This window comes from Erythranthe guttata, chromosome 6 (assembly GCF_056151865.1).
Source record: "Erythranthe guttata isolate IM_541 chromosome 6, IM_541, whole genome shotgun sequence".
NCBI classification, from domain to species: domain Eukaryota; kingdom Viridiplantae; phylum Streptophyta; class Magnoliopsida; order Lamiales; family Phrymaceae; genus Erythranthe; species Erythranthe guttata.
Genome location: NC_142538.1, coordinates 4,596,794 through 4,613,814, shown reverse-complemented (window position 1 = coordinate 4,613,814; position 17,021 = coordinate 4,596,794). Strand labels below are relative to the sequence as shown.

General features: G+C 35.6%; 4 protein-coding genes across 5 annotated transcripts; all 4 read left to right on the top strand.

Annotated features, from left to right (window-relative positions):
* The first annotated feature begins 838 nt into the window (after nt 1-838).
* LOC105977887 (two-component response regulator-like APRR5) lies at nt 839-4,253 on the top strand. Its single transcript, XM_013003276.2, has 7 exons — nt 839-1,303; nt 1,773-1,934; nt 2,030-2,160; nt 2,269-2,424; nt 2,536-2,918; nt 3,025-3,667; nt 3,896-4,253. Exons 1-7 carry the CDS (start codon nt 1,018-1,020, stop codon nt 4,004-4,006), a joined length of 1,872 nt encoding a protein of 623 aa, XP_012858730.2. The 5' UTR covers nt 839-1,017; the 3' UTR covers nt 4,007-4,253.
* A 1,383-nt stretch (nt 4,254-5,636) lies between these two features.
* Nucleotides 5,637-6,509, top strand: LOC105977315 (NDR1/HIN1-like protein 26). Its single transcript, XM_013002617.2, has one exon. The coding sequence runs from the start codon at nt 5,684-5,686 to the stop codon at nt 6,317-6,319; it is 636 nt and encodes a 211-aa protein (XP_012858071.2). The 5' UTR covers nt 5,637-5,683; the 3' UTR covers nt 6,320-6,509.
* Nucleotides 6,510-8,007: 1,498 nt separating this feature from the next.
* On the top strand, nt 8,008-8,634 carry LOC105977317 (NDR1/HIN1-like protein 26). The gene has a single exon (XM_013002618.1). The coding sequence runs from the start codon at nt 8,008-8,010 to the stop codon at nt 8,632-8,634; it is 627 nt and encodes a 208-aa protein (XP_012858072.1).
* A 4,211-nt stretch (nt 8,635-12,845) lies between these two features.
* On the top strand, nt 12,846-16,378 carry NMD3 (nonsense-mediated mRNA decay NMD3 family protein). 2 transcript variants are annotated; one of them, XM_088819570.1, is made up of 3 exons: nt 13,008-13,635; nt 13,790-14,090; nt 14,572-16,378. In XM_088819570.1, exons 2-3 carry the CDS (start codon nt 14,081-14,083, stop codon nt 16,110-16,112), a joined length of 1,551 nt encoding a protein of 516 aa, XP_088675696.1. In that variant the 5' UTR covers nt 13,008-13,635; nt 13,790-14,080; the 3' UTR covers nt 16,113-16,378. The 2 variants fall into 2 exon arrangements, with proteins under 2 accessions (XP_012858499.1, XP_088675696.1); XM_013003045.2 differs by lacking the exon at nt 13,790-14,090 and having other exon boundaries at nt 12,846-13,206.
* Nucleotides 16,379-17,021: the final 643 nt, after the last annotated feature.

Genomic DNA, 17,021 nt, shown 5'->3' with positions numbered 1-17,021 from the left:
TCCGCCTTTTAATTTGGGGGTCCACGTGGCCATATTGGAGCATACATTAGGCCCTTCTAGATATTTTTTTGTAGTCACTTTACCTTTTTGTATCTAGATATTATTATTAGCAATTTCGCCCCCTAAAAGTTTTATGATTTGCAAACGTTGGGCATACAATTATTGCAAATAGCATTATGTACCTCAAAAGGTTGGATATCTTTTCATTTTCAATCCTTTATTAAATAAAACCAGTTATTTTTTTGTCAAATGCACATATATTTTTCTTAATAATATCTCAATTATTTTTTGACATTACTACTTTATCTTATAATATTTCTCTCCCGGAAAATGTAATTCCTCTAGTTTCCATTAATAAATTCGCGATTTATTCAACACGTAATAGATAATTTATTGTCTTAAAGTATATATTTAAGTTATAACTTAACAAATAATAAGCAAACTCCACTCATTTACAAATAATTGTCACCTTGTTTATAAATAAATACTCGTTACGGATAGAGTTTATTACCTAGTTTCTCGTGTTCCACTTTTGGTTACAATTTATCGCTTTTAAATGTGTATATGAGTCCAACTTATCATGCCTAATGCATACAGGGGTTTAAATGAGTGGAGTTTTAGCCCGATGAACCAATTCAAACAGAATTAAAAGAAAATTGTTGAAATCGAATTCAATTTTAGATGTTCATTAGCTCAAAGAAACAGAGCGGCGATCAATATTATCAATATTTTGATTGAAGTGATCATTTAATACGGTACTAGAGTAATGAGGAATAAAATGTCGAATTCCACTATCATATTAACTTTGGGGTGCAAAGTATTATATTCATATTATTAGGGGTTAAACTGAAAAAAAACAAAAGAAAAAGGAAATTCGAGCCATCAGAAAACCAATGAAAGGCCACCATAAGATCAATATTCAAAGACAGCGGTTCTCCATTCAGATATTATTTTATTCTTTCGGGTGTTTGGAAGTTCGTTGCAAAACTATTCCAGAGCTAAAATTTCAGGCGAAAAATGGAAGAAATCATTGTAAGCAGTGAAGGTGAGATGGAATTACAAGTTCTAGAATCAGAGATAGCACGATCAGCTGTAAAATTGAACCGGAAAAGGAAGATTACAGCCGACGGCGCTGGAATCCCGGCGGCGGCGGCGGCGGCTCCGGTAGCCGGTAATTCTTCTTCTCCTGAAGTTATGTGGGGGAATTTTCTGCCGAAAATGGCTGTGAGAGTGCTGTTGGTGGAAGCTGATGATTCCACTAGGCAGATTGTCGCCGCCCTACTCAGGAAATGCAGCTACAAAGGTTTGTTTTCCAATTCAATTTTTTTTTTTTCTTCTTCTGGAATTTGTGCATTTTTGTAAGGTTTGGGGAAAATTGAAATTTTGATATATCTGAAGTGTTCCTGGATATTGAGGATCTTTTGATTACTGATAGCGATGAGTGAAAATCTTATTGGATAAATTGGAATTTACCGTCTGTGAATTGAGATTAGAGCTTTTTTGATATAGTTAAGTATCATAGTTTCTGATGGAAAATCGAATACTATGTAAATTTCTCGATTCGATGCAATATAATCCCTTTGTTTGTTGTTATTCCTATGTTTGGATAAGAGAGATGATCTGATTCTGAAAATTCTCGTACACAGTAGCAAAGACCATTTTGAATACTGTTGTAGGGCTGAGTGACAAGTTCGATTAATTTCGGATGATGTGTTGTTGCTGTGAATGGCTTACTTTTTTTGAGAGCTAAACGCCCGTTTCTTTTGAAGCAGTTGCTGCGGTTTCCGACGGATTAAAAGCATGGGAGGTATTGAAAGAGCGATCCCACAATATTGACCTTATCTTGACTGAAGTTGAATTGCCTTCAATCTCTGGATATGCTCTTCTCACCTTAATCATGGAGCACGACATCTGCAAAAATATCCCAGTAATAAGTGCGTTTTAGCAAAGGGCATTTCAAAGAAATTAATTCTTCTAATTCGTTTTGGGGTAATTTTATACTCAAGCACCTTTTTCATTGGTAATGCAGTGATGTCTTCACAAGATTCAGTCAGTACAGTTTACAAATGCATGCTGAGAGGTGCAGCTGACTTTCTCGTCAAACCTTTAAGGAAAAACGAGTTGCGGAACTTGTGGCAGCATGTCTGGAGAAGACAAGCTGTAAGCTCAATAATCCCCCGTTTCTCTTCAATAGTTTGCTTTTTATTTTTTTGTTTTTGGTTACAGATTATCATGGAATCTTAAATTTGTTTTCAATCCGTAACGCAGTCTATTGGTGCTGGCCCTGGACCTCCGGAAGAGACTGGAGCTCAACAAAAACTCGAAGCCACGGCTGAGAATAATGATATTAGTAATAATTCGAGTCATTATATGACATGCATTAAAAAAAATAAGGAATGTATTGAGAAAGGAAGTGATACTCAGGTAGCTTTCGGTTCTCAGTGCAAGTCCACTGTTTGTTCAATGGATATAAATTCATCCGTTATATATTCAAGGCATATTACTTACCCCTTTTTTTTCTTTCTTTTCCTTCAGAGCTCTTGCACAAGACCGGAGTTGGATAATAAAGGAGCAGATACTGAAAAAGCTGTAGCTAATGTAGATGCTAACTGTGGAACAACACAAGGACAGGACAAGAATTCCGATGATGTCATTGGTCGAGATTCCGAGAAGAATAATAGTCGTGATGTACCTGAGAGTTCTTCTAGAGGGGGAGAGGCCATTGACTTACTTGGAGCTTTTGATAATTACCTGAAGGGCAATTTTGGAAATACTGCCTCGATTGATGGTACGAACAAGTTTGACAATACTCCCGTTTTGGATTTGTCTTTGAGAAGATCTCATCCAAGTGGCTCTGTGAATCAAGTAAACGATGAAACACGTAGGTTAAAACAATCCGATGCATCGGCCTTCTCTCGGTGAGTTTTATCAATCTATATATACATTCCCTTTTGTTTTGGAGAAAAATTCTCTCACTATTAGGCCTAAAAATATGTGGTCTGATGGATAATTCAACTTATGTAGGTATGTCAATAATGACAAGACATTACAGCCCCAAAACGCCACGTCAGCGAGTACGTGTAATCAGCAAAAAGACACCGAAACCAGTTCCAAGAAACAGCAATCCAATCATATTCTTGATTATAATTACGACTTTCGACCGATAGATATCAACCAATCAGGAAGTCCCGAGACTACATTTTCTTACACTCAGAAAAGAGATGTATCTCAACCGATTCCAGTTAGAGGCGCAAGATTCGAAAATGTAATAAACGGGTTCGGTTCTTTGAGGCCTCAAATGTCCAGTCCAGCTGGCACAGCTAATCACTCACAGTCTTTCGCTCAATTGAATCCTTTCTATCCCTCGAGTTCTAAGCAAGTGTACAACCTTCTCGATCAGAGTGGTAATAGCAATTTCGGTAGTGCCATTGATCATACAGACGGCAAACAAGGTCAGAAATCAGAGGACTTAGAGCGCGAAGGGCGTGTTTCTCCTTCGAATTATCAGAGTGGTAATAGCAATTTCGGTAGTGGTAATAGTTCCCTTGGCAATGTCAACGAAGAATGTTTCCATGTTCAAGACGGGCCCGCTCATCGATCCATGCTAAGAGAAGCTGCTCTCACAAAGTTCCGGATGAAGAGGAAAGATAGATGCTTTGAGAAAAAGGTTTGTTCATAATCTCTTTACCAACTGAAATTGAGTGATGTCAACAACCCTTAAATAATAATTAAAAAAAATTATGGAGACACACTATTTACCATTCTTGCATTTGTTTTTGAAATTTAATTCGATTTAAAAAAAAAACATAACTTCATATGATGATAAATGTGGTGAAATTTCGTTAAACCTTGTCCTTTATTTTTTCTTAATAAAAAATTGCAACTTTGTTTACAGGTGCGATACGAAAGCAGGAAACAGCTTGCTGAGCAGCGTCCACGAGTGAAAGGACAATTTGTTCGCCAACTACCTAACGATTCTCAAACCGAGACCTCATTAGCTAGTTAGCTACCTCCCCACTTGAAAATCCTCCTTGTGAATTAAATATGTTTAACAAATTTTGGCCGAGACCTGTAAGAATTTAGATACTTTTTTTGGCTGCCCCGAAAAGTGACTGAAATATAGATATGTCATTGTTGTATATAATATTTTCTTTAATTTGTTTCGGCAACAATTTGTACAAGGAAGCTGCCGCTTTGTTTCTCTTGTCCATGCCTAAATATACGAGTTGTTACTATTGTTCAGTTGAACGAAACAATGTTTTGCGGTGTTAGCTTTTTTGCCTTTTTACTCTGTTACTTTTGATGGTAATATAAATTTACAGGCTATATATATATATATATATATATATATATATATATATATATATATATATATATATATATATATATATATATATATATATATATTCATCTCCATAGATGTGAAGTCATTAAGTAGTTGCAGTATGGGTAAAAAGCGAGAAAAGAAAGGTGAGTTTATTGCCATTTTCTCAAAATGTAAAAGAAAATTGCCTATTTCTTTACTTCCTATTAAGATGGACAGCTAACAAATTAATCCTCACTATGGAACACATTTAATTGACAGATGAAAAAATAATTGCAGCTGCCACTTTTTCATTTCATTTCGAGCGATGATTTAAACGGGCACGGATGCAGTTGGAGCTTTCGGTACGTATATATTTCTCTCCATATATATATATAATTTTCTTGAAAATGGAGGTTTTGATAGTCTTTTTAGAGAGTGGTAAATTTTAATGTTACTTCACTATTTTAGTAAGCCTTTCCACCTCTCAATGTCAATAAAACAGTTAAGAACATTGATTGAAATCTATAATTTTTTGCTTAATTACAAAAGGATTTTGATTATGCAATAGTTAGATTCTCTTGTTATACTATTGCATCACAATATCTTGAAATTCGACGCCCAAAATCAATATGTGTCGAAATTTTTTGACAGCTACAGTAAAACCCGTATTTCTTCCTAAACATAAAACACTTCCGTTTTTTTTTTTTTTTTCCGAAAACTAACCAATCATAGTCAATCTTATTGAAATTTCATATCCATGGCAGTACTGAAAAATCAGAAACCCTTTTCCTTAACCCCAAAGTAAATGGCCACCATAGTCACCATACACTTAGGGGGGGCTACCATAAAGTCTATATGATTGTATGTTTTTTTTTCCTCAGCCTTTTGAATCATCTTTCTCCAAACTCTTTAACATAAGCAAGATTAATAGTTTAAATTATTTTTAGCAGTCATATTATTATATTCTTACGAAGACAGAATCTCGTATATAATCAAGCCAGTATATTCATGAATCAATGATGGAAATGTTCCTCCATCGTTGTTTAACGATCATCGTTTGTCTATATAAACAAGAATCTTGGAATAAATAGTATTACAGTTAAGGTTTTCAGTAACAGTTCGAAAACGGGATTACAGTTAAACTCATTTATAGAACAAAAATCATTTCTTTATTTTTTTTACAACTAACTCCAACAATTTGAACTGCCAGTCAAAACATCAGCTAACAGTAAAAAAAAAAAAAAAAAAAAAAAAAAAAAAAAAAAAAAAAATCTACTTTTTATAACACCATCAACCCCTTTATATTAACTCCATTGCTTTCATTTCCCTCCTTAATTTCCTCAGCATTACAATATTTCTTCTCTCTCTCTCTAAAAAATGTCTCTAATCACTGAAAAATCACCACAACACTGTGCTAAAAAGCAAGAACTCATCTCAGAAAGATTCATCAAAAGGCTCTTCTTTTGCATGAGCACAATCTTCCTCGTACTAATCTCCATCACACTCCTCGTTTGGCTGATCATCCGCCCCACAAAGCCTCGATTTTCCATCAAAGAAGCTCAAATAAACCAGCTCAAAATCACAACTCCATCCTCACTCAACTCCTCAATCCACATCACTCTTGCATCCACCAATCCAAACGACAAACTTGGCATACACTACGACGAATTCGTAGTGTACGCTTCTTACAAAGGAGAAAGGATCTCTCCGGAAGCTTCCGTAACCCCGTTCTACGTAGATCACGGAGAAACGAAGCCTCTCAGTGCTTTGTTGGTCGGAAATCATCAGCCCGTGAGCCCGTTTTTGGCTTATCAGCTTGAACGAGATCAAGAAATCGGAAAATTGGAGATGGAATTTAATGTGGTGGGGAAGCTGAGGTGGCGAGTGGGGAATTGGGTTTCGAAGAGAACCCGTTTTACGGTTCACTGTATAATGGTTGTCCGATTTGGGTCGATGAATTCACCTCCGTTGAGTACTTCCACACAAGGCACAGTTTGTTCATTTAGTTATTGAACTTTCTTGATTACGACGTCACGATCTTTATATGTGAATATTTTATAATAAGAAGCTTGTTCTTAGTTCTCCTTGTCGTGTTGTTTCGTGACGATTAAGGTTGGTATTGTGCTCGAGTTTTGATCAATGATGATGAACAAAGGTTGTAAGAAGTTAGTTGCTTATCTTATTATAAGAGACTGTTTGCTTACTTGCTTTCTTGAATTTCAAGACTCGTGCAAAACTTTGAAAATTAACCGATCATCATAATCCGAAAACACAGAGATGGGGTTCGATTGACTAATTAACATAAAACGGGAAATCGAAAAATAAATTCCAAATAATATATGTGATGAATCTTGAAGTGCTATAGTAAGAGCAACAACCATTTGAAATATGTTTTTGAGCTAGAAAAGCATGGCAAATTCGATAGACGGACGACGTCGAAACTTAATGATAAGCTCTCTAATCATGTCATTAGTGAGAAAATGAGGGAAAACAGATACATTCATTTAGAATATATATATATATATATATATATATATATATGTATATGTGACACAAAGTCACTTTCAATGGTCTTTAATTGCCTAGATAATAAATAATGACAGAGCACCAGCAATTTCATCATCTTAGCAAAGATAGTAACCTCATAACAGCAGCAGCATATACACTTAATGCCAGTGCTCTATAATCACTCTGCGTGCATGTCGTCGTCTGTATATATAAATTTAATCGAGTCGTCGAAATTTGAAATTTCATATCCATGGCAATTGTCAGAAATCATAAACCCTCTCAAATTCAACGAGATCAATAAAATGGACCCTACGAACGCTTCCTACAAAGGCAAAAAGATCACTCCGGAAGCTTCCGTCAATTCGTTCTACGTAAATCACGGAGAAACGAACCCTACGAACGCGTCATTGCTCGGGAGCCAACAGATCGTTGACCCGTATTTGGCTTCTCAAATTCAACGAGATCAAGAAAATGGGAAAATGGAGCTGGAATTTAAGGTGAGAGACCGAATGAAAGCTTGTGGAAGTTTCGTATCCATGGAATTGTCAGAAATTATAAACCCAAAGTAAATGTTAATAATCGTGATGGAAATTAATGTTCCTTCTTCAGGCTCGTAAAACGCCAGCTATTCGTTTATCTATACAGACACGAATCTTGGAACAAATAGTATTATTGCAATTTAAGGTTTTTTTTTTGTAATTATTAATGCAGCAGAGAAAAAAACAAATCCAGCAGTGAGAAAAAAAAAGATACACATATTTGGAAAAATTTCATCTGATTCAAAGAATTATTGGCCTTTGTTTTCACTCCATCAACCTCTTTATTCAACACATTCTCTCTCTCTCTCTCTCTCTCTCTCTCTCTCTCTCTCTCTCTCTCTCTCTCTCTCTCTCTCTCTCTCTCTCTCTCTCTCTCTCTCTCTCTCTCTCTCTCTCTCTCTCTCTCTCTCTCTCTCTCTCTCTCTCTCTCTCTCTCTCTCTCTCTCTCTCTCTCTCTCTCTCTCTCTCTCTCTCTCTCTCTCTCTCTCTCTCTCTCTCTCTCTCTCTCTCTCTCTCTCTCTCTCTCTCTCTCTCTCTCTCTCTCTCTGACATGCTATTACTTTCACAATTTTTTTTTTTGTTACAAAGTATATTGAATATAATAAAATCCCCATTGTTTGCCCTGATCATCAGCCAACAACATAATCCAAAAAAATGTCTTCGAACGCTGCGAATACCACCGGAAACCTCTCTGCCAGCCGACAACCACTCGTCAACGACAGGTTCGTCAAGATTTTCGTCTACGGCATGTACACATCACTCGCGGCATTCGGAGTCTGCATGGTCGTCTCTTTCATAATCCTCTATCCGAAGAATCCCCGATTCGCCCTCAAAGATGCCGAAATCTACGACCTCCAACTAACAGCAACTCCGCCGTCAATCAACTCCACTGTCCACCTCACCATCATATTCATCAATCCAAACAAGAAAGCCGGCATTTACTACAGCGATTTGGTAGTGTACACTTCTTACAAGGGCGAAATGGTCATTCCGGAAGCTCCCATCGCACCGTTCTACATGGATCACGGAGAAACGAGCCCTCTAAGCGTGTCGTTGGTCGGGAAACAGCAGCTTGTGGGCCCCGCTTTGGCTTCTCAGTTCCAGCAAGATCGAGAAAACGGGAAAATGGAGCTGGAATTTAAGGTAACCGGGAATATGAAGTTTAAAGATGAGAAATATTGGTACCCTTTTACGGTCAAGTGTCCAGCGCTTATGAAATTCGAGCGTAAAACTCCCCTGAGTTCAACCACACAGGGCAATGTGTGTTCAATAAAGTTCTAATATTGCTGATTTCTTTACCGTAATTAATGAATTCTCTATTTTCCCATGTCAACAACTCTGTTTTTAGTTATTGTGTGATTAATTAATCGAACTCTACACTTAAGTAGGGGTGTAAATGAACCGAGCCGGCTCGACAAAAGCTCGAGCTTGAGCTTTCTGACGAGTTGAGCCCGAGCTCATTTTTAATTGTTCATGAGCCGCGAGCTGGTTGGCGAGCTTTATTTTAATCTTAGTTATTTTTTTCATTTTTATTTTAAATATAATTAATATAAAATAAATAATAAATTCATATAAATAATAATAAAAAAAAAATTGCAGGTCAATTTTTTTAATTTAAATTTATTTTATCATAATTTATAATAATAAATTTCTTATAATATTAATTAATAAAAAAAAAATCCACAAAATGACTCAGGCTCGAGCTCGTCAAAATGGATGCGAGCTCGAGCTCGCCACAACGGCCAAACTCGGCTCGTTTACACCCCTACTGACCTAAGTAATCATCAGCCATCAGACCACAGAAGAGTAATCTAGAAACCTTAAAGCACAAGAACAGAGTATTCTGCTAGACAAGTATAATAATAAATCAATGGATACATATATACATATTATTACAAATATAACCTCCAAAAAAATATCATTTAATAATCAATCATTCAACTATGGACAACTTGGATTGGAGGTCAATGAATTTATAAGAGATTTGGTGACCGCTGACAATTTGCTTTCTTGAATTTCAAGTTTCTGAGTAAGTACTAATCCAACACTTTGAAAATTAACCCCATAATCCAAAATACAAACATGGGATTGGATTGACTAATATAAACGTTCCTTCATTCATTAACTACCGCACTAATATGTACATAACACATGGATTGTTCAAGATTCGAAAAAAAAAAAGTCAAACTAAATTCGTGCTAGGGTTGACCGACATTGTATATACATATACGTATGTTTTCGACATTGTTGATAAGCTTTATTTTGATGTTAGGGATACCCTCTAGTATTCTAACCTTGCACAAGCTTATGATTCGATCGGAAAATCTCGTTTATCGTGTAAGAGTAGCTGACAATAAATATTATATGTAAGAAACCAACCATAAATCTAACTAAACACCAAAATTTGATGCTGCATTTTAAGCTATCTACATGAAAGAAGAATCCTCACCAAACAAATACATCATTCTCTCTCTCCTCCACGGATCCCCGAATTCCCCCACTCGACCCCTCGACAAATCGGATCTACAAACGGGGCAAGTTGTTTTGCATTTATCGATCCAAGACTCGATGCAATCTTTATGGAACACGTGCCTGCAGTTTTCGAGTCCTCTCAACTCTCCACGCATGCCCGTCAAACAAACGGCACACTCTTCATCACACGATTCCGACGCACGCGCATCGATGTTACGATTGTATTTAATGAGATGCTCTTTTGTCGACTCGACCATGAAGTGGGGCGGTAGAGGTACTAGTAGAGGAGAGGGGCGGTGCTCGACTTTCGGCTCGTTGTTAGATTCTTGTGAAGCACTACTAATCGAATTAATAAGAGAAACTATTATCATTCGAAGTATGTCTTTGAGAATTCGAACTCGAAAAAACGACAAATTTGATAGGAGAAAAAAAGCCATGATCATATGTACTTGGAGAAGGAAGAAAGAGAATAGAAGTATGCTTTTGTAGGCAAAACAAATGATGAGAGAATGAGATGAATATAATAATATAATAATAATTGTGTCAAATTATACAACAACGTTTAATTCAAAGCTGTCATTTTTAGTGGGAACACTTTAAAGTTCAAATTACAAAATAAACAAGTACCAAGTTGCAAAGAGATGAATTATTCTTGAGAAAAATCTTCTGTCTTTTTCTTTTTTATTATTTTTTTTTGTAATTTTTTGAGATACCAACGATAAGTGGAACCGGGCAATTAATAAATATAAATTGTAATAACTTCTTTGACTTTTGATTGTTTTTAATGTTTTGGATGACTTATGAATACTAGTCCAATCTCTTATCTAATCATTAAACAAAACTTATAAGTTTGAATACTAATCCTAATCAATATTCAAACTCAATGAGCAGCTAAAACTAACTACTCTCCTCAAGTGATTATGTATCCAATGTAGATTATCAGCAGTGAAAATTACAGTTGTCATCCCTCAAGTTTGCACATATTTTACATTTGGTCCTTCGTGTTTCAATAATTTAATAATTTTGGTCATTTTTGTCAATTTACTGTTGGTCCGTCATGTAAGACAGTGTTGGACACATGCTTGATTCAGTTATTATTAATGGAAAATTAACAAAAATGAGTAAAAATGTTGAATTTTTGAAATACGAAGAACCAAATATGTCTTTTGCGAACACGGGGACCAAATATGAAATTGATGCAAACTCTAGGGATGAAATTTGTATTTCTTTTTTCTCCCATTATTGGCAACTGGCAAGTTATTGAAACACGTATTTTCTGATTATTTTCAGCAATTTATAAATTGGGCAAATGCCAAATAGGCCCATGACAAGGGCATTTAATTAAAAGAGGGATATCCAACTTTTTTGTCTTTCAAATAAATCCAACCCATTCAAACTTATTTGCAAATAAAGAAAATCCTTTTATATATACTAAAATTACACCCAATTCATTGAAACTCAGTTCAACTCCAATTTCATGATTTACACCCCAATTTAGTCCAATTTCATCAATTAACCAATTTTAACCATAATTTTAATTTTGACCCCAATTTTGACCCGCCACCACAGGAGACCGCCGTCTCCGGCGTTGACTTTTTTTTTTTTAACTTTTTTTTTTTAATTTTTTTTTTCTGAATTTTTTTCCGGTAGTAGGTCAACCGCCGTTGATCGCCGGGTCTCCGGCGTTGACTTTTTGTTTTTGTTTTTTTTTTTTTTTTTTTTTTTCTTTTTTCGAATATTTTTTCTTCAAAATCATCAAAACAAAAGGAAATAGAAATACAACTCAAAACAACAGATATTTTGATAATATTACCGTTAAGCACAGAAGCTGCAAATTACTGCACAATCAATTTCACGCTTAAAGGCTAGCAGTTTGAACTGGTGCTGCAACGTCGTAATCAAACACCAAAACACCATCAACAACATCATTCTGCTCGTTCTCGAAAACTTTTTTATTTTATTTTATAATTTTGTTTTTTTTAAAAAAATATTTTAATTAATATTACTATCTTGGCTACTAAATTACTATCTTCAACAGTTATTTAACTGTCGGAGACAGTAATTTAACTGTAAATTGACTTTTTTTTTTCTTCAAATATATTTTAATTAATATTATTGTCTTGCCTGCTAAATTACTGTCTCCAACAATTAGTTAACTGTCGGAGACAGTAATTTAACTGTTAATTGATTTTTTTTTTAATATTTTAATTAATATTATTGTAATTCGTTGCTAAATTACTGTCTCCAGCAGTTATTTAACTGTCGGAGACAGTAATTTAACTGTTAATGACTTTTTTTTTCTTAAAAAAAATATTTTTAATCAATATTACTGTCTTGGCTGTTAAATTACTGTCTCCAGCAGTTATTTAACTGTCGGAGACAGTTATTTAACTGTTAATTGGTCTTTTTTTTTTCTTTTTGAAATTTTTTTCTTAAAAAAAATATTTTAATTAATATTACTGTCTTGACTGCTAAATTGCTGTCTCCAACAGTAATTTAACTGTCTCAGAGAGTAATATTAATAATATTACTGTTCGGGAAAATAATATTCATAATATTATTGTCCCAAACAGTAATATTACTGTCTGAGACAGTAATTTAGTAGCCAAGACAGTAATATTAATTAAAATATTTATTTCTAAGAAAAAAAAATTCGAAAGAAAAAAAAAAGGTCAACGCCGGAGACCGGCGGTCAACGGTGGTTGACCGGCCGGAAAAAATTCAGAAAAAAAAGTTTTCAAAAAAAAATAAAAAAGTAATTCAACGCCGGAATCTGGCCGGAAAAAAAAAATTCAAAAAAATATTATTTTGGAAGGTTAATGTGATATATTTGTTTAAATCCGAGGTCAATGTATAATATTAAGGAAGTTAGAACATAATTGATGGAATTGATAAGAATTATATTATGGAGGGTATTTTATAATGGCACATGAATGCCATTCGCCCTTTTAAATTAGGATAAGCTAGCATTCAATATTTGGTGAGTCACACTCACATCGGATGCCGTACTTATTTAAAAGTCTTTTGAGTTGGTTTCCCATAATTGTTTTTTTTTTTTATTTTTTATAATTATTTAAATAATGTCATTTTCTTCTTCTACTTTTATTTTCCAAAATTAAATAAAAAAATTAAATAAAATCCTCTAATATTAATGTCAGAAAGAATAGTCAATTTGGGAAATTAAGTCGGTGGGAATTGGGATTGCCTAGGAAGCAAGAGTACATACCCGATCATTTAGAACCGTTGGATCTTACTGTGACGTTTTCCGATCAAACCCTAAGCTCCACCGCCTTCGCCATCTCCAATTTGAACCCCCCCTATCGTCTCTCTTCTTAAAATTCTTCACGCAATCGCCGCCGGAATCTTCTACTTTCTCTCTCAGTAAGTAAAGTTCCTCTCTCTCTCTCTCTCTCTCTCTCTCTCTCTCTCTCTCTCTCTCTCTCTCTCTCTGTGTGTGTGTGTGTGTGTGTGTGTGTGTGTAATTTCCTTGTATAATTTTGTAATTGAGTTCGTGATGATATTTCGTAATGAAAATATTTGATTTTTTTAAGCAAAAACAACTGATCTTCAGAGTCTGTGTGGTGGATTTTTGTGTTATTTTGTTAGTTTGCCATCTCGCTGTAACGGTATTTCAAATGATTTATGTAATCGGATCATAAATTGTGGATTGTTTATGTAAATAAAACAAATTACTACTCCAGAATGCAATTTGCATATGTTTTTTATTTTTATTTTTTCAAAAAAAAAAAAAATGGTTTGGATGGGAAAATTACATTTTTCACCCTCAAGTTTCAACTGGTTTCATATTTGGTCCTATATGTTTACAAAAAACACATTTGGTCCCTCATATTTCAATAATTTAACATTTTTTGTCATTTCTGTCAGTTTACTGTTAGCCCATTCCGTTAGTTTTAACGAAAATTTGACGTAAATAACTAAAAATATTGAAATTTTAAAATATGAGGGACTAAATGTGTTATTTTTCAACACGAGGGACCAAATATAAAATCAGTGAAAACTTGAGGGGTGAAAACTGTATTTCTCCCAAAGATTACTATTTTCATGATAGGCCATTTCCCCCCTTTTGGGCCTGATCAAATGATTTTTTTTTTCTTTCAAAGCCCACAAAATAAAGCCCCCCCTTTTTTTTGGGTGATAGAAATAAAACCCTAAATTGTTTTTAATTGAAACATCTGAACGATATTTTCCTCAAGAAACAACGAAAACCTATTCTGCCAAAGGAGAACCGACCACCATGAACAGCGGTAAGCACCGGGCACCTCGTTTCTGAATCTGGGCAGCTGCTTCTCTTTTCTAAATGAATCTCACCAGATCATTTCTTGCTTAAAAAAATCGGATTTTTTTTCCCCTTTTTGTTTTCGGAAATGATTTTATTTATGTTGGAAGAAGTTTGCTATTATATTGAAACATGTATAATAATAATTTGGCATGCTATTAATTTTAAAATACATATATAATTTTCTTGACAGTGATGATTTCTGACTGACCAAAATCATTTCTGTGAACAAATATCTGCTTGTTAAATTATTTGCTCTATTAGTTAGTTTTTTTTTGTTTTTCGATTAGTGATTGTAGTCTTGTATTAGGTTCAGGTGTTCTTGTTTGTGTTCTTATGCGGTCGGTACTTTGATATGTTGTGATGTTTTATTGTTCGCTTAATTACTGTAAATTATGTCGTAACGGAGATATGTTCAACTAATGTTTCATGTTTTCCCACTTACGTAGCAATGGAGCAAGATTCGGGTATGTTCACAGTGCAGTCGACCATCGGCAGTGTCTTGTGCTGCAAATGCGGTATCCTAATGCAACCAAACGCAGCAAACATGTGCGCCAAATGCCTCCGTTCTGAAATCGACATAACCGAAGGCCTTCAAAAGAGCGTCACCATAATCCACTGCCCCGAATGCGACACCTATTTGCAGCCACCAAGAACTTGGATCAAAGCCAATCTTGAATCCAAAGAGCTCCTTACTTTCTGTGTCAAAAAGCTCAAGAACTTAAACACTGTCCGATTGGTCCACGCAGAGTTCATCTGGACCGAACCCCACTCCAAGAGAATCAAAGTGAAGCTCAAGGTCCAAAAGGAGGTTCTCAATGGTGCGGTGCTCGAGCAGGCTTTCACGGTCGAATACACAGTGCTAGATCAAATGTGCGATTCTTGTTCGAGGGTCCAAGCCAATCCCGACCAATGGGTAGCTGCTGTGCAGCTAAGGCAGCACGTTTCTCACAGGCGAACCTTTTTCTACCTCGAGCAGCTAATTCTCAAACATGATGCAGCCAAACATGCTATAAGAATTCAGCAGATGGATCAGGGAATCGATTTCTTCTTTGGTAAGCGGAGCCACGCCCTCAAATTCGTTGACTTTGTCGGTAAAGTATCTCCCGTTAGGAGCCGTAACGATAAGCAGCTTGTTTCTTTCGATTCGAAGAGCAACGACTATAACTACAAATACACTTTCTCGGTCGAAATAAGCCCCGTTTGTCGTGAGGACTTGATTTGCCTCCCTCCTAAACTTGTTAATAGTTTGGGAAATCTTGGGCCAATCGTATTATGCACTAAAGTGACCAACAGCATAGCTTTGTTGGACCCTTTTACCCTCCGCCACTGCTTTTTAGACGCGGATCAATATTGGAGAACCTCATTCAAGGCCTTGTTATCAAGCAGGCAGCTTGTGGAGTACGTAGTCTTGGATGTCGAGCCTGTTTCTTCGGAAGTAACTGTCGGTGGATCGCGGTATATTCTCGCCGACGCCCAGGTGGCGCGCGTGTCTGATTTCGGGAAAAACGACACGATTTTCAACGTGAGGACGCATTTGGGGCATATTTTAAACCCGGGAGACAACGCGCTCGGGTACGACTTGTACAGTGCCAACAGCAACGATATCGAGCTGGACAAGTACAAAGGGTTTTCTATTCCGGATGTGATTTTGGTTAAGAAGAGCTATGAAGAGAGGAGGCAGAAGAAACGTGGCAAGGCAAGAACGTGGAAGCTTAAGTCGCTTAACATGGAGGTTGATAGTACTGCGAGAGGGTATAACGAGGAGAAGATTAGTTCGGAGTATGAGCAGTTCTTGCGGGATTTGGAGGAGAATCCGGATATGAGGTTTAACTTGTCCTTGTATCGGAATAAGGAATATCAGCCTTCGGAAATGGCTTCCTCGGTTGCTGATGGAGATGAACTTCCTTCGATACCGTTGGACGAGTTGCTTGCGGATCTTGATTTGAGTGACGTGGAATCGAATGATGATGATAGCATGGCAGAGTGAATTTACTTGCTTCCCAAATTTTTGATGGAACTGTTCCATCAAGTCTTTCATTTTTAAGGGGTTTTTTTTTCTTTCTTTTCTGGCTACTGTTGAATGTTGGCAATTTGGATTTGTAGGTTGGAGTGGCTTGATTTTGTGTGGGTGTATGCCACCACTTCTTTTGCAAGATTAGATGCCATATGTTTTTATTATGTTTTAATGATATGTTATTATGTTTGACAAGTTGAAGATACTGCTGCTATACATACATATCTTTACACCGTTTACATTTTGAATTTGAAGATATTAATGTATGTGTTTAGCTTGCTCAACTTTTATGCACGTGGTTTTGTAAGTTTATTTCAAGGGTAAATTGCTGTCACACCGTTGAGATAAGTTTAAACTTTAAATTACGAAACAAATATCTTTTGTTTGAGTAATTACAATCACCTTGCATCAACTATGAATCCCGTCATATGTCCAACTTTATCGTCTCAAATTCAAGAGAATCTTCTACTTACATGTCCACTCATGGTGTCAAATTCAACATAATCTACTAGATTTTGTGAAATATTCTCTACTTTGTAGCCGTTTTGTAAAGCACCACAATAGAAAATGTGGAGTTCGAATCGGTTAAAACAGGTACAAACTATAAAATATTCCACATAATCTAGAAAATTCATTAATTTTGACACCACAACGGTGGACGTGTAAGAAAATTCATAGTCAAAGGGTGATTGTAATTACTCAAACAAGAAAAGTTTTTTTTTCATAATTTGACTTTACCTCAAGGTGGTGTGGCCGTAAAAACAAAAGTTGAAATAACCGCTTATTTTTTTTTAAAGTTTGAGTTATTTTAATTTGTACTTTTACTATGCAAAAAATATAATAATAGCAGATCATTTCAAATATAATTATATATTAAAAAAA

What these genes read in the sequence shown, in the direction of transcription:
- LOC105977887 (XM_013003276.2), top strand. Translation starts at nt 1,018, where the DNA reads ATGGAAGAAATCATTGTAAGCAGTGAAGGTGAGATGGAATTACAAGTT. An exon ending in ATGTCTGGAGAAGACAAGCT is followed by an intron (nt 2,161 to 2,268) that starts GTAAGCTCAATA and finishes TCCGTAACGCAG; the next exon opens with TCTATTGGTGCTGGCCCTGG. An exon ending in AGAAAGGAAGTGATACTCAG is followed by an intron (nt 2,425 to 2,535) that starts GTAGCTTTCGGT and finishes CTTTTCCTTCAG; the next exon opens with AGCTCTTGCACAAGACCGGA.
- LOC105977315 (XM_013002617.2), top strand. Translation starts at nt 5,684, where the DNA reads ATGTCTCTAATCACTGAAAAATCACCACAACACTGTGCTAAAAAGCAA.
- LOC105977317 (XM_013002618.1), top strand. Translation starts at nt 8,008, where the DNA reads ATGTCTTCGAACGCTGCGAATACCACCGGAAACCTCTCTGCCAGCCGA.